This window comes from Natator depressus, chromosome 10 (genome assembly GCF_965152275.1).
Source record: "Natator depressus isolate rNatDep1 chromosome 10, rNatDep2.hap1, whole genome shotgun sequence".
In the NCBI taxonomy this organism is placed as follows: Eukaryota; Metazoa; Chordata; order Testudines; family Cheloniidae; genus Natator; species Natator depressus.
In genome coordinates this window covers 76,759,446-76,775,171 of record NC_134243.1, presented here as the reverse complement: position 1 = coordinate 76,775,171, position 15,726 = coordinate 76,759,446, and the positions used below count along the sequence as shown (strand labels likewise).

The 15,726-nt window shown below is 45.8% G+C and overlaps 1 protein-coding gene across 3 annotated transcripts in view; it reads right to left on the bottom strand.

Moving 5' to 3' along the window:
* Nucleotides 1–137: 137 nt before the first annotated feature.
* ANKDD1A (ankyrin repeat and death domain containing 1A) overlaps nucleotides 138–15,726 on the bottom strand; it is a 30,995-nt gene continuing 15,406 nt past the window's right edge. The window contains exons 6-15 of one of the 3 annotated variants that reach the window (XM_074966557.1): nucleotides 14,808–14,906; nucleotides 13,719–13,817; nucleotides 11,072–11,170; nucleotides 10,375–10,473; nucleotides 8,967–9,065; nucleotides 8,097–8,195; nucleotides 5,588–5,683; nucleotides 3,214–3,415; nucleotides 1,210–1,341; nucleotides 138–713 (exon numbers count right to left, since the gene is read on the bottom strand). In XM_074966557.1, the coding sequence (XP_074822658.1) occupies nucleotides 652–713; nucleotides 1,210–1,341; nucleotides 3,214–3,415; nucleotides 5,588–5,683; nucleotides 8,097–8,195; nucleotides 8,967–9,065; nucleotides 10,375–10,473; nucleotides 11,072–11,170; nucleotides 13,719–13,817; nucleotides 14,808–14,906 (1,086 nt within the window). In that variant the 3' untranslated portion in view covers nucleotides 138–651. The remainder of the gene's footprint in view (nucleotides 714–1,209; nucleotides 1,342–3,213; nucleotides 3,416–5,587; nucleotides 5,684–8,096; nucleotides 8,196–8,966; nucleotides 9,066–10,374; nucleotides 10,474–11,071; nucleotides 11,171–13,718; nucleotides 13,818–14,807; nucleotides 14,907–15,726) is intronic. The other 2 variants (XM_074966556.1, XM_074966558.1) reach the window with 2 other exon arrangements.

Here is a 15,726-nt window from a genome sequence, read left to right as displayed (position 1 = left end):
GCCTTTCAAATGCCAGCTAATGAGAAACTGAGGCTTTGGGATCCAAAACCTGATCCCTATTTTTCATACAGTCCAGATAACATCCCCCCCAACCACCCCTCCCCACCCCACAACAAATGTATCGACACCAGCAGCTAAACAATTGAGCATTCCTCCAACAATAAACCACAAGTGACACAGACAAAAACTGAAGAGGTTTGGGTAAAGAACACAACTTACTACATGTTAAATAGAAAGGTTCTCCCCTTTGTAACTTATTTAAAAAAAAAAAAATTAAAAAAATTATACATACAAAAATGAGATGTAAACAAATTACAGTAAGAAAATATCACAGTCCTGATTGAAATGTAGTCACAGTATCACAAATGAGACTTCACCTAGCTTGTATTATAGTCACCAGCATCTATGCAACAGCAAATAAACCCCACACTTGTATAAAGATGTTTTAAAATTATTAGCATGTGCTGATGTGTCTCGTCGTTTACCTGAACTCAAGTGGAAGCAGCAGAAATGCCACTTGTCATGACAAGAAGCCCTTAAAAGTTTTATGGCCACTTTTTAGTGAATAGTTCAATGATTCCGGTTCAATCGCTGTGGTTCTAGGGGGAAACCAGCTGAGGCAGCATCGTACAGTCATTTCCCCTTCAGTTGTTACATTGCTGTACACTTCCTTGGAGAAGTGGATTCTGCATTTGCCTTTTTCCTAATGCTTTCTGTAAAACAAACATCACAGGTGTTTTTCCTCTCACCCATTAGGGGAAGCGGAATGAGAAATATCACTTGTACCTTTGTGCTGAGTGGCAGCTTAACATCAGTGCTGATTTTTTTTTTTTTTTAATTTTACTCCTGAGGGTTGTCTACTCAGTCTGGTTTTTAATCCTAGTTACTTAAAGGAGGTTCTACGTGTCTGGGTGTGGGTATTTTTGCTCTAGTAAATGCTTCTGGCGAATGGGAGATACAAAGCGGCAGGAGAAACAGCCCAGCAGTATGTATAAATGTGCATACTTCATAAAAACAAGGGGGGGAAAAGACAACTTCCTGAGGACTTTGAGGATGTTAATAGCTTAAGACTCTGTATTTAGAAAAAGGACTGGCTGTACTTACATTACGCAACAGCTATAGAAATTAAATATAGATGTATTAAAAGGTTAATTCAAATGGTGCTAAGCTTGTATTACTCAAAGGAAAAGGAAAGTGACTGATTGTTACCTGCTAAGTCTCTTCTACAAATCCCCACCAGGCCTTCGTATAGTCCTTTGATTGGATTTTCTCCTGCCATGATCACACCATGAAGCCAAATAAGCAACATTCTGTGGCCATGCTCCCTGTAGCTTTTAGTACCTGGTAAGAATGATACATGGATGAAACCGTATTTCACTTTGCATGGTGGCTGTAGACTGCGTCCAGTTCTGGTGTGATACCCGTGGAACTCCCTTCAGCGGTGGTGGGAATTGAGTGAATGGATGTGAGGGTAAATTTGGCCCTATTTGCTGCCCAGCCACGCTACTTTTTTTTTTAATTGAAGCGATCCGAGATGGAAATTAAACAAACCTGCTCTTTAAACAGCAACTCCAACTTCTTAAACCATTTGGACTCTCAGCTGCCTGCACTCACACCAGGTAACACACTGGTTCTGCTGTCGGCCGGGACAGAATGGGTTGGTGCTACCGTAGCTTTGATTCAGTCTGCATTTTGTAGGTGTAAGTACTTCATGTTCTGCTATTTTGCTGAATAACTTTCTCAGGTCCCTGAAACCAGAGCCCTGTCTCCCCCTTTCTGCACTGTTCTATGTCTGGCTCTGCAGGAGGGGATGCATCTTAACTGCTGCCCTGGCAGCATTCCCTGCTCTCCTGGAAGGACAGCTCAAAAGCTGCACAGGTATTTAGAAGGTTTCTAAGAGAGAACAAAGTTGCAGGAAAGAGAATGGTCTCTACTCTGATCTATTGGCCTAATCTATCTGGGCACACTAAGGGTTACAGTCTCTTACTGATGGGACAAATTTATGTCTCTTTTAATGGGTCATGCTTACATCTTGTCTGAAAATATCTCAGCAGTGACATTCTTGTAACCTTCATAGTGTGAATTTCAGAGCACCTTTGTCTTTGCTTACACTCTTAATCCACAACTGCTGCTCCCTGGCAAAACAGGAGTAGGAAACAAGGCCCGGACCTCAGGGGAAAGTGAATGAAATTGTGGTTAGCTGAAAGGATTGGGTCAAAATAGGTTGGCTTCAACAAGAAATCTGGCCCCTTAAAAGTCTTGGTACCACATCCAAAGTAATGTCAAAGATTTAATGGAATAGGCTGCAAAAAAAAAAAGGGGGGGTGGGGTGTGACTTCACATAATTATTTATGGCAACCCAGGCCCTTGAACTGGAAGTTTTCTGAAAGCCATCTGCAAGTAAATGACTGAATTTGGCAGAGTATGTTTTGTTCAAATGTATGACTCTTTAGGCTCTTCCATGCTTCCACTCAGAGCTGTGATTTGTGCAAACAGGGATATTTCCAAGCTCAGAATGCAGTCTGTCCTGACATACCCTTCTAACTGCCCCCATAGTTCTCCATGTGCTGAGCCAAAAGGGAAAATGAACACTGCCTGTTCCCTGGGAGGGCAGGCATACATTGCTGGGGTTGCAGTGCAGGTTTCTCTTTGGTGGCCCTCCAAATGCTTTTCTCTAGGTCTACTCCTAATTACCAGAGGGGCAAGCCAAGGACAAACCGGCCCAGTGGGGCCAGGGTCTTTGGTGGAAGCTGGCTCCCCTTAAGACCAGGCCACCACTAATAAAATCTCTCTGTTGAAAGTCTGTGGTCTCCCTGTGCAGAACAGTAAGGAATGTTTATCCGCTTGCCTGAAAATGCCCTCTCTCTGTAGAAAGGTGTTCAGACCTCTCTTGCTTTGTCAGTTACAGCAATCAAGTTTCCCTTTAGGGACAAGGACTCCTATGCTTGGGCTGTCTCTCTAGCAGCCAGGGAGAGGAAGCAGGCCCCTTGTTTAGGAGCTGTGAACTGTCCTACTAGCCATTTTCAGGTGAGTACACATTTTCGTATTTATTTTATAAAGCATTTCAAACGCAATCTTGTGGCTGCTCCATCTGAACCAGGTGGCTTCCTTAGCATGTGGCCCAGTGCCACTGCTGGAGAATTATCTACTAGCAATATATAGATTAAAGGGATGGAAATGCTTGGTGTAGATGAGAGGCCATCTGATTTATACCTGCCCACTGCTGCTCAATGGCTCTGATATGTGCATCTGTGAATTTCCAGTAATGTGCAAGCTTCTTCCATTCATTGGGTTTGAGGTATTTAGTAGCTAATCTCCACATCACTGAGCGAATGTGCTGCGTTTCCAGCCTGTGATCTTGTTTAAAGGTTAAGTGTTTTGCCACCCAGGAGTCAGAGTCACTGTTGAGACTGTCCTACGATGTTAAAATAGGAGTGTCAGTGTGAGGCTTCACATTTCTTTTAGGGTCAGAGAACACTCCCACCCCCACAATATCACAATCCTGATCAATGAATCCCTTCACTTCCAAAAAGCAATTTAACTTTCCTGCTAGCAGTGCTGTGCTGAACTATGCCCTCTGTTCGCATTACCTGATTATAGGCTATAATGTTCCACAGGCTGATGTTCTGATGACAACAGGAAACTAACACTGGGTTGTTAGCAGTAGCATCATCCTTAGTAACATTTCCTGGACTAAAACGCCCATGTGCTCTTCCAGCAATAGACTCACCATGCTTTTGTTTGTAATGGCCGGTCTGTAATATCCGACAGCCTTGCCCCTGGGGCAGCTTAAGTTCATTCTGACACAGCACGTTTCTGTTTTACTAACTGTCCTGTTTCATCCTGGCCCAATTCTGTGGGTTAATAAATCTTGTTAATGGCATCCTGGCTACAGAAGCCCATGTAGGTAACAATTTGCATTTCTACAGCGCCTTCCGTCTGACGCTCTTGAATAACGTGCTTCAGCAACATGAATGAAAGCTCACAACTGCCTGTGATGGAGGAAGTGCCTGCCCAAGGCCACACAGGTAGCCTGTCTAAGGGCCTGGAATAGAATCCAATAGCCTGGCTCTAGGCCTTCACTACAAGACCATCCTCCAAGAACTCCTGCTGGGATTTATAAGAAGGCCTAAACAAGTTAGGTGCTGCTTGGGAGGGTGATCTGGGAAACCTATTTACAATTTAAGAACTCTGGCTGATAATATCGTGTTGCTGTGAAAGCTGCGGTATCAGGAATGCCCCTCTGTCAGTGTGTATCTACCATGCTGACAAGCCTACCTCCCGGAAAGGGACAATGTTGGGCCATTAGAACTCAGCTATGGTCTACTCAGAGTGAAGCACCTTGGGCCAATGGGTTTGTCTGAGTTGGGAGAATGATACTTCTTCCTCGGGTCTGAAGGAAGTCGGGGAGTGGAGAGAGCTGAAATTCTCCAGCTTGGAGACAGGGCTGACAAAGCAGGCAGTTATAACTCATGGGGGGTGGAGGGGAGACGGACAGGAAGTTTTGGGCAGGTAGAAGGAAGGGGATGGACTGGCAAAGAGAGAAGAAGTGAGGTGGGGGAGAAGGCTCTGTGTTTCTGAACCCAAGCCGTGCACTGCAACAGGAAGACGCTGGGGGTGACCCCAGACGCCCGATCCCCCAGAAGACTTTGGAGTGGTGCGGGAACTGAGGTAAGAAGGTGCTAGGTTTGCTGATTTTGGATGGACGTAGTTTTGGAGGTTTCATCACATGACAATCTTTAATTGAAGATTCATCTTTAATTCCTGGAGACTCCAGGGCATTCCTGGTAGGATTTATTTATTTTTTTTTAGAACTTTGTGTGTCTCGTGCTATTAAAGAAAGAGCAATAATGTGTTAGGATCCTGTGCAGAGTGTCTGTACGTTATCTGCTACACCTAGCACGTGCCCCTGGGAGCAGTAAATTATAGCCAGAATACTCACGCAGCAGGAGTTTTGGAAGAAGGTGTTAAGCTATGAGCGTATCTTGGGGGGTCAGCATTGGTTCCAGGGACTAAGCAGTTGGACTGCGAGGTCTGAGCTCTTAGGAGGGGCTGCTAGGTAGATGATACCAAGAGCATGTCTAGGGGCCCCAAGATAGGAACAGTGCATGGGATCTATTCAGACTCCAGAGGCTTAAAACATCGGGGGATTCACTGGCTGGATCCCCTCACAGCAGTCTGGTGAGTGGCAAAGAGGAGGCGCTTGACTGGGAGTTGTGACAGTGTCTAACTCCCTTTGACTTTCAATGGGGGCTAGATGCGTGACCTGCTTAGGTGCTTTATAAACTCCCACTAGGCACCAATCTGGAACTTTTTGGTAACTAAATATCTCTGAAAATCCAGCTTCCCTTCCTCCCAGTGCAGCCTGGGATATTTAACAGCAGGGACTCCTATATTAATAAGCAAAGTCTTTGGTACAGTTGTGGGCTGCTTTGTTGTTTGTTTTTTCTAACGGGGCAGTGAAAACAGAGAGCTGTTTGCCATGGGATCTTCTGCATTTCTCTTCCCCTCGTACCGGTGAGCACAGAGAATTGTCTCCGTAGAAAGGATGCTTTTCAGGATACTCGGCTCAGTGTATGATGCCTACCTTCTCCCATTTGTAAAATCGATCCGCTTTGATAATCATGTCCGCCAAGTTGATATGGTTGCCCCGGGCAGCTACATCCAGGGATGTTTTTCCTTGCTGAAATTGAGGGGATTTAAAAAAAAAATATATTGTGCCCAAAATATATATTTGCCATTTGTCTCTTTAAGAGACTAATCAGACCCCCCTGACACCATAGTCTTTGAGCACCTCCCAGTCTTGAATGTAGGGATTATGCTATTATCCCCAGTTTACAGATAGGAAACTGAGGCCCAGAGAGACACAAGTGATGTCTCAGAGGTTACACAAGAAGTCTGGGGTGGAGCTGGGACTTGAACGCATGTCCTAGGCCAGCACGTTAACCACTGGACCATCCTTCCATTTCATCAATCTGCAGTGATTATGGAGCTTCCATCATACGTGGGAGCTGAAACACCCCACTTACTATTGGTGCTAGACAAATGTGATCCGCCATTACTTTATTCCCAGCTCTTTAAGAGGATAAAGCAGAATTATTTTTACCTGTTACAGGAGCAGGGTTTACAGAAGCCAAACTAAGGGGATCAGCAACATTTATATAGGCAAGATAGATTTGGGTGCCTTGCAAGCCTAGTGCCTCCACGGGGTGCGAGAGGGAGTCTCAAAATGGCACTTGCTGCACCACTGAGCACTAAGTGCAGGGGGCAGGCTCTAGCCACTCTCCAAACCCAGCTGGTCACTCTAAGTGCTGAATGCCACTCAATGCTCACCTTCTCTTCCGCTCTGGGAGCCCAGTGGTAGCTTTGCTAATTGCCTTGTGCTCCGCCCAGATCCAGGTTCCCTATGCCTCTCTCCGACAGCAACCATGCCCTCTCTGCGTGCCCTCTCCCCCGCAGGCAGGAGCAACCACAACTTGGCCCGAAATGTCTGTGATCTCACCACTGAGAGAATAGGGGGCTTCAAAGCACTTTACAGACATTCACGGAGTAACGAACGCTTGCACCCGTGTCTCCGAAGGCACAATCCAGTACTACGTGTTAAGTCTGAGACAAACTATGGCCCTTTGTTCAACAGATTCATTGAGGTGTATGAATCGGAACTGATCTGTGTAATCCCACAAAGTTCCGCAATTCGTGTATGAACAGAAACCATCTCCTAGAAAACGACACAGGTCAGTTTGACTATTAATGTATGAACAGTATGTTGCATGAACTCTGTGTGTGCATAGATAGATAGATAGATATGTATTCCAGTCCCATTCCTATCTATCTATCAGTTATCAGTTATCAGAAATAAATGCAGCATACCAGGAGAGGAATTCTGTGTTGGGGTTGGCTTTTTGGTAATGAAGAGTTCTCACTTTGTACCGAGGATAAAATGTCCTCAATATAGCAAGCACGTTTTCTCTGTGCAGTGTCTTCCTCCAGTTCAGTGGGTCTCAACCAGGGAGACGTGTACCCCTGGGGGTACGCAGAGGTCTTCCAGGTGGTACATCAACTCATCTAGATATTTACCTAGTTTTATAACAGGCTACTTAAAAAGCACTAGCGAAGTCAGTACAAACTAACATTTCATACAGACAATGACTTGTTTACACGGCTCTATGTACGATACACTGAAATGTAAGTACAATATTTATATTCCAATTGATTTATTTTATAATTATATGGTAAAAATGAGAACACCAGCAATGTTTCAGTCATGGTTTGCTGTGACACTTTTGTATTTTTATGTCTGGTTTTGTAAGCAAGTAGTTTTTAAGTTTGGAGGTTCCCAAGACAAATCAGACTCCTGAAAGGGGTACAGTAGTCTGGAAAGGTTGAGCACCACTGCTCTAGTTCCAAGAGCTGCCAGATGGTGGCAACAACAAACAGTTATTTCGGTTCTGTACCTAAGGCTAAGTCATTGGATTTGGTCTTTGTTTATAAAACCTGCTGTTGTTTAACTTTATAGCGAATTGTAGCTCTGATATTAACCTGTGGCTGAATGCTCTTGAGTTTTCTTCCTACACATGCAAATATGTCCAGCTACACTCTCAGAACAAAGAACAGAATTTGCCAGGTCGTCTTAAAATTCTTTTAGTTAATTGGAGTTCTGGGGTTTCTTTTTTCTCCCCAGCAAGCAGAGCACTGAATGCTGGGTATTTCAGATCTACACACACTGGATCTTTTATTTTTTTTACCCATTAAAATGTTTCTTTGCACTATAATCCCAATACCCTGTTATTTATGATTGTTACAGAAGAACATTGTTCAGTTATAAGTGAAGATATGTGGCAGGAGCAGGAGTCGGGTCTGAGAACTTTGCATAGCAAAGCGTGAACTACCCTGTACTTTTCTAAGACTCATTCACATCCCCTTCAAAAATTCAACACCCTCTGCTCCCTCCCCAAAAAGCATTATTTTAACTGTTTACGCCGTGAAAATGTTAGTATGTTAAGAACACTGTCACTTTTACTCATGGGCTGAGATCAAACAAAACATGGCTTTCCTCCCAATCCCCACGCATCTACCCCATCCCTAAGGATGTTTACCTTATCAATTAACTTCAAGTTAACTCCTGCTATGAGAATCATCTCAGCTATGTCTTGTCTCCCGTGTTCTGCAGCAATATGAAGTGGTGTCTGCTGCCTCTGTGTAAAAAGAGAGCAGAAGCAAGATGAAATACCTGGGAGGAAATGCTGGCCAGGAATGATGGGAAGAAACATGGCCATTTATAATAGTACTGGGAAACAAGGCTAAGTGTGTACAGAGGAGCATGTTCCGTGCTCCCTCATGCCCATTCAACGTCCATGTAATTCTCCCATCAACATTCTATGGCACGTAAGGCCACAGGTCAATATGAATACCCCTGTAGTGATTTTTTTCTTTTCATACTGAAGGACTTCTGGAAAATCCCAGGAAATTTAAAAGAAACCAAACAAAATAATGTGGCAATTTGATGCAGGCATGAAGCAAGCAAGCGTGCATTGAGATAACTGCAAGAGTAGAATGAATAATAACTAAAATCAAATGCTGGGTGATAAAGATCTTTTTGTGTTACCAAATCCAACCTTACCCCCCATTTTCAGTCATTCTTAACTGTCTCAAAATATCCTTCTGTGCTGAAATTCTCTCTTTGTGTACAGCTCAGAGGTGAAGGGCTGAATTGGCAAACTTTGTGTCTCAATCACCCAAGGAACTCAACAGGAATCCCGTGCACAGAGAGCAGTTGCAGGGCCAGGCCCTGCATTTGCTTGGAAAATGTGAACAATTCAGCTGTTTTCATGTTTCAGGAGCTGAACTTCCACGTTTTCCACATTTAAAAGTGTTGTTCTTTTCCCCACTCCTGCTCAGAACTGGCTGATTTAAAACCTCGGTGAATGTGGTTCACGTCTCAGAGATGGAAGGGTTCCGAGCCTTACTTCATCCGGGATGTCCAGGTTGCACTCTGCGTCGATGAGGAGTTTAACAATGGCTGGAAAGTTCTGCAGCACTGCAATGTGCATGGCTGATGCATGTTGCTGTGGAAAGAAGGTGCATTATTTGCATATGAGGGGGAAAAGACATTGGGGTCTCTAGCTCACACACAGCTTGGGGTCCTGGAGTCTGCTTGTAGGGGGGGAATGTAAGGATCCAAGGATGTAGGTCTGCATCCTGGGGCTGTGGGGGCCTTGGCTTGCTGACGCTAACTTGTCAGCACCAACGGAGATGAGCAAAGCACCACCTTGTTAAACCTGGAAAGTCAATCACCACAGGACGGTCTATCAGAGCCCCCAAGGCCTGCAGCTGCCTGATTGGCTCATACCCGCTGTGAGCCACGTGGGCTGTCTGAGCAGCTGTGCAGACTTCCTCCTGCTGCCTCCACGTTGGCTCCTGCTCTTGCCTGCCTCCTGCAATTCTTATCCAGCCCTGCTCCTGACCAGCTCCTCGCTCCCACCTTGCTCCTGCTCCGTGTCTGATCCATGCCACTCTCCAGTTCCTGCCCTTTCACCTTGCTCCTGACCACTGGCTACCAATCCTGGCTCTGCCCCCGTGTTCTGACTTCTGGCTCCACCCTTGGCTCTGGCATTTGGTATCCGACCCCAGCTCCGATCCTTATCTTTGATTACTGGTCCTGACTCTGGCTCAACCCCCTAGCTCTGGGACTTGGCAGTTGACTCTGGCTCTTACCCCCGCTTCCATTCTCTGACCTGGATGCCTGCTCTGCCCACTAGGCCAGACAGCCTACATCCCGGTTCCTAACAGGAAGGGCATCTTGGCCGGAACACAATGGCTACTTCTGAAACTTAACTTCCATTCATGCAGCCTTTGGCTTAATGTATAAACTGCAGCCGGGATTGTTCCAGGTTCTGCAAGGGAATGATTATGGCTAGGTTTAGCCGCCTTCCCGCTGAAGTCAGTGGGAACAAGCTTGCAGCTACTGTTGTCAACTAGCAACTCAACTCTGCTTTCTTGGAACCAGCTCTCTTGACAATGGCTGGTGATTAGTCTACACACAGGTGCACGCAGACTCAGGGTGGCCTGAGGGAGCAGCAGTTTTCTACCCAATTCTGGCCCCGCGACATGAAGGGACCCTCCATATGGTAAGCACTCCATAACTGAGCTGCCCAGTGGCATTCTCAGGCAGGGCCCAGGATCAGAGGACATGTTCTCCCCGACACAGATCTTGCCTTGGCTGAATGGAGTGCTGTGATTAGCCACAATACAGGCTCGTAGCAATACATACTTTTGCAATGTTGAATTGAGCCTCGTATTTTTTTGCCAAGAAAAGAAAGCTGGAATTTGGCTCTATGTGTTCATCAATGCTTAAAGCCATTTAATGTGACTTACATGATTAACTGCATCTATGTAGAGTCCTGCATCAACAAGGACCCTGGCCATGTCTTCATAGCCATGGAGTGCTGCATAATGAAGGCAGGTCATCGCTTTCTGAGAAAGACAGCAATACAGCTGATATTAGTTGGGACCTTTTATCAAGCCAAAGGACGTATTTCCAGCGGGGCCTCTGTTCGTTCTGCTTCCCAGTGATCCCTGTTGTTTTAGAGGCCACCCCAAGAGTTCTCCCTGCATTCCTTCCACTGGGGAGCAAGGGAGGAAATCAGTGCACACAGTTAAGGATGCGACAATACTAGGATGGTAGATTTCAACTGGCTAGCTCCACAACCAAAGCCATAGCCACTTTCACATGGGAATGCAACGATTTAGTTGAATGGCCTTGATTGCCCATGCCCTGCAGTGAAATCAGGAGTTTTGGAGGTACAAGGAATGCAGGACTGACCCATTTAGAGGGAATCTTCTCTAAGATACAAAATTCAGATGCGTTTCACCTCGCCTTTTAGCAAATGGCTTTTCCACCTGCACTGATACTTTATTAACAGAAGTAGCATTCCGGAAGGTGGATGGAGATTAGCCCTGTGTGTGCATTGCTGACCACGTGTGAAAGGCTGTGCCAGCCACACAGTTGCTACAGGTAGCACGAACGTGAAGTGCTCAGAGACAGAACCCTCTTCAGACCGTTCCTGCTCACCTGGGTTTGGGCATTAACGTCACAACCAGCTTCCAAAAGGAGTGTCACGCAGTCGTAGTGGCCTCCCTCCACAGCCAAGTGCAGAGCAGTCAGACCTTCCTGGAAACACAGCGGAACAAGCTTGACATGGGCATGCTAGCTTAGGCTGTTAGCCTCTAATAAAGCAAGTGTCACTCTCTGTTTCATAGGGAAGGACAAGCCACAGCTGTGGGGCGGGAGAAGCCACTCATTAACTTGGGCTTCTTTGGCAACTTGTCTTCCAAACCCCTGATGTGTTAAAATCATGGTTCTAAGGACCAGGGATTCATTCTCCCTCCAGACTACAGTTAGAAAAAGGAAGGAAATTAACACACACATGCCAACAATGCAGTGACAGCTTCGTTCCATACTGACTGCAGTGGCAGGTTTGCGTGTAGCATGGGACTCTGAATGTTCTGATCAGTCATATCTAATACACTGTTCTTTAATCCATCTGCCCCAGGGTCAGTAAGCAAAGTGATTTTACCCACACGTATTAGCTAGTGCAATTCTACCTAGGTACAAAAGAGTGAGTTTGAAAAGGACTCCATGCCTAACCCTGTAATTTACTAGCTTTGATTAAACAAGGTCACAATCTTAATGTGATCTAAAGATGTTTTTGTGCATCGACAAGAACACACTATAATAAAATAATTAAAACATATACTCCCAGGGAGTATCAAATCCCAGGGAGTATCAAATGTCACCTTACCAGAATCTTATTTACTCTGCAAAGAGAGCGTTAAATAGGGTATAAGGGGAACGCTGATAAACTTAACTAGTAGCGTGCCCTGCAATTGCTAAGGACTTTACTGAGCCAGTATTTGCTATCCAGGGTTTTAACTATGTTTAGGTCTTCTGATTTTAGGTTTTAACTGACAAAATATCCCCAATACTGATTTTTTTTTGTTTGTCCAATAAACAGCAGAAATGCTTCCATGTATCTAAGGGCTTGTCTACATGGAGCAGTAATGCAGACGATGGGAGCATGATTTCTGAAGCATGTTAATGTGTTGCACATTAATTGCTCCATGGAGACCCTGCTGGTGTGCACTAAAGGGTCCCTAACGTGCTTTAACGTAGTGCTGTTTGAACCAGTACTGTTGTTGCACTAAGGAACATTACAAAGAGATTACTCATTACACTATATATTACTGTATATACAAAGAGAAAACCCTGAATCTCCCCTGATTTTTGGACATTACATAAAAATCAAAAATTGCTAAGAAAATAAACACCCGAAATGAAATGCATAAACCTCAAAAAACCAGAAAGCCTTAACTATGTTCCCGCCACAGACACTTTCGATGTTCGTCTGTAGAGAGAAAGATCTCAGATAGCAGGGTGATTTGTTCAGTGACTAAGTCAACATTGTTTCAGCAAGATTTATTTTAAAACAAAATTCATTAGCTGCTTAGGCATCCCGAATGTGCAGGGGTGAGAAGATAAACAAGTGTCACAATGAGGGATTTTGGTCTTGGCTGTTGGTCCAGCAGGTATTTTGTCTTTCACCGATATTCTGTACACATGCCCAGCACTTTGGATCAGTGCATTTTAAATAAAACCAGATAGCTACATAAACTTGTTCGAGATACAGTCCCTGTAGTGAGGCGGTGTGGGTCTCCGCTGCCCTAGAGAGAGACGAGCCCCTCCAGACACCAGAGTGGGCGGAGCCCGGGAGTTCTGAGCTCACCCCCTAGAGGGTCAGGCGTAGCAGAAGAAGTATAAAGACCCAACCCCAGAGCTCACTGAGAGAGCAGCCGCAGGGGAGAACAGACGCCTCCAGCCTATCTCCCGGTTGGGAAGCCCCAGCGACCTATGGCAGACACAAGGGCTGGCCGAGCCTGCCCCAGGCCAGCTACCTGGAGGAGTGGCCAAGCCTGCCCTGCACCAGCGATCCTGAGGAACCCATGGTGCTGGAACCCCCGAGGATACCACCCTAACCCAGGTCCCTCAAGAGGGGGACTCTGGAAGTAGACCGGGGGCAGCCAACCCTAGTCTGGCTGCAGCACTGCCAGAACCCATGTCAGTGTGTTGCGGCCAGGATCCCCGCTGACAGAGCAGCCGGTCTTCTGCTGCTGCTAGGGCCCCGGGCTGGGATGCAGTGGAGTGGGAGGGCCTGCGTCCCCCCTGCCACCCCAACTCGCGGGTGGCCATCTCCCCCTCTCCCAGGCCTTTGGACCCAGGGCCTGGGCTTGCCGTGGATAAACTGTTCTTGCCCAGCCCCTGCCTGAGGGCCTGAGCACCTGACTTACCATTGCCCTGACCTAGGACCTTGCCTCCTTGGTTATATACTGTTCTTGCCCAGCCCCAGCCAGAGGGCCTGAGCACCTGACTCACGATTGCCCCGCCCTGACCTAGGACCTGGGCTGCCAACTAACTGTGTTGTTTCTGCCCTCACAGAGGCCGTGGAGGAAGACTCCTTTGGCCGGACTAATTCCCTGCTAGACCTCCTCCCGAACTTAATGAGGCAGTGGGGGTCCCCGCCGCCCAAGAGACAGACAAGCCCCGGTTAACCTCATTACAGTCCCCATCAGTCCTGGCCAGTAGGGTTGGTTAAATCAGCTGGCATGGGAGATCGCCTATAAGGATGAAAGGGAGGCTCTGGTCTGGTTTGTTTTGCACTCACCATGTTTTTTTCTTCTAGGCCCAGTCCAATTTCCACAATCTTCTGCAGCACTGTGGGGTGCCCATTTTTAGCAGCCAAATGTAGGGCTGTGTTCTTTTCCTGCAAATAAACATTGTTTTGTGTGTAAATAAACTGCATGATCAAGTACCCAGACAAAGCAACTCTCTGCAAACCAATATTTAGGGTGATTTCGTCTGACCGCAATTCCTGTAGTCATTCTCTTATCTACTAATCATCATCTAAGAAAAAAAACTATCAAATTCTGATGAAAATGCTTTAGTGCATCAAAGGGAGGTCTAGGAGTCTCTTAATATACGTAGAACATTACTTTGTAACAATAATATGCTTCTCCCAGATTCCCAAATTTATATCCTAGGTGATGTGAATTATTACTGTTATGGAACACGTATCAGTCCCCCATTGCAGTAGGATCTTGTTATCACTGTAGTGTCAGTAATGCCTCAGATTTCACACTACAGAGCAATGGTGCATTGGTCTCGTGGACCTTCTCTGAATGGGGCAAATGTCTTCTGTCTCCTTTATCTGTCTAGTTACTGAGACATCTCCCATAACCATAATATAGGAGTGCCCCTAATGTTCAGCAAATCATGGGAGTATGTACATTCTTTGATCTAGGTGACTGAACAGATGATCCTTTCATCTGTCATTTTCTCTCAGTCTGGGCCCAAGCATAGAAATCCCACTGTGTCCTTCTCCCCACTAGGGGCCTACCATCTACCTGCAGACAAGCCAATGGGACGGCTTTTTCTGGTAGAGTCAGGTTGCAACTTCATCGCAATGTACCTTAGAGTTATGACATCCAGAAAGCTCAGGGAAGCGTGTCACCCCTGTCCGTGCCCCACTACACCACTACGGTGGTGTACTTGGACTGCAAACAGCTGGGCGGAAATTTCCTTGGCACAGACACTGCAGACGACTGTGCGACTAGCTGATGAGCTTATGCTCACAACCCACCTGCGCTAGATTTCAGCCAGCCACCCAGCTCCGTATCCCATTAACAGTCCCTCGAGCCATCTAGTCCCTGGTTCCATTTCTCTGGCCCTGTCCAATGGCTTTTGCTTTCCATACCTTGTCTTTAACACTGTGACTACAACCTGACCCAATCAGGAACTCCACCACTTCTAACCTCCCATGCTCTGCAGCCAGATGAAACGCCGTCTTGTCCATCTTTAGGTAAAAGAAAAAAGAAAGACAGAAAGAAGAAATGTGGAAAACTGGGAAAGCACAAACACCATGATTTTTGCTAAAGGCCCAAAAATAATGTCTCTGTGAATACTCATATCCTGGCAGGCTGGTTGTATTTCAACCCCCAGTTATTATTGCTGTAACTTAAAGGTGATAATATAAATCACCAGTATCAAAACATTTTTTGTTTTAAATTTGGAGGCGATCCTATAGAAACAAGCTGATCTGAACCACGCCCGGGTATGAACATTTTGGTGTACTTTGGTTTCATCTGGCACAATAAAAGGGCAAGTTAATCTCAATATTTATTTCACAGGAAGAGGGGAAAGTAAAAGGCTTATCACAAGGAAACTACAGTTTAAAAAAGAGAAAAGGAAAATGATCTGCAGCATCAATTATCTGGTGAGTCATTTATTTTAATAAAGGTTTCGGCTAACGGTAATTTGCACGTTCAGCCCACTTTTTCTGAGCAGCAAAGCGAATGGATCACTACAGGAACTGTGTGGTAAGGAAAGAAAGGGTTGCTATTGACATCAGTGAGGGTTCTGTGTGCAGGAGGGCAGGATGTGGTGCTGGAGTTGTGCCTTGTGAATGCAAGTGCTTTCTTTATTAACAGATTGACAAAAAGGCCTGCACCGTGAACACATCAGCAGCAATCAATCAGTAAAAGACCTGTGGGAGATACAGTAATAAGAAAAGGAAACTATTACCCGTGCCCCACTGCATCAGCTATGTTAGGGAAGCAGGCTTCAATTAATGGAACCTGGATTGAAACTCCAAGGGACTAGCATATGAGAGAGGG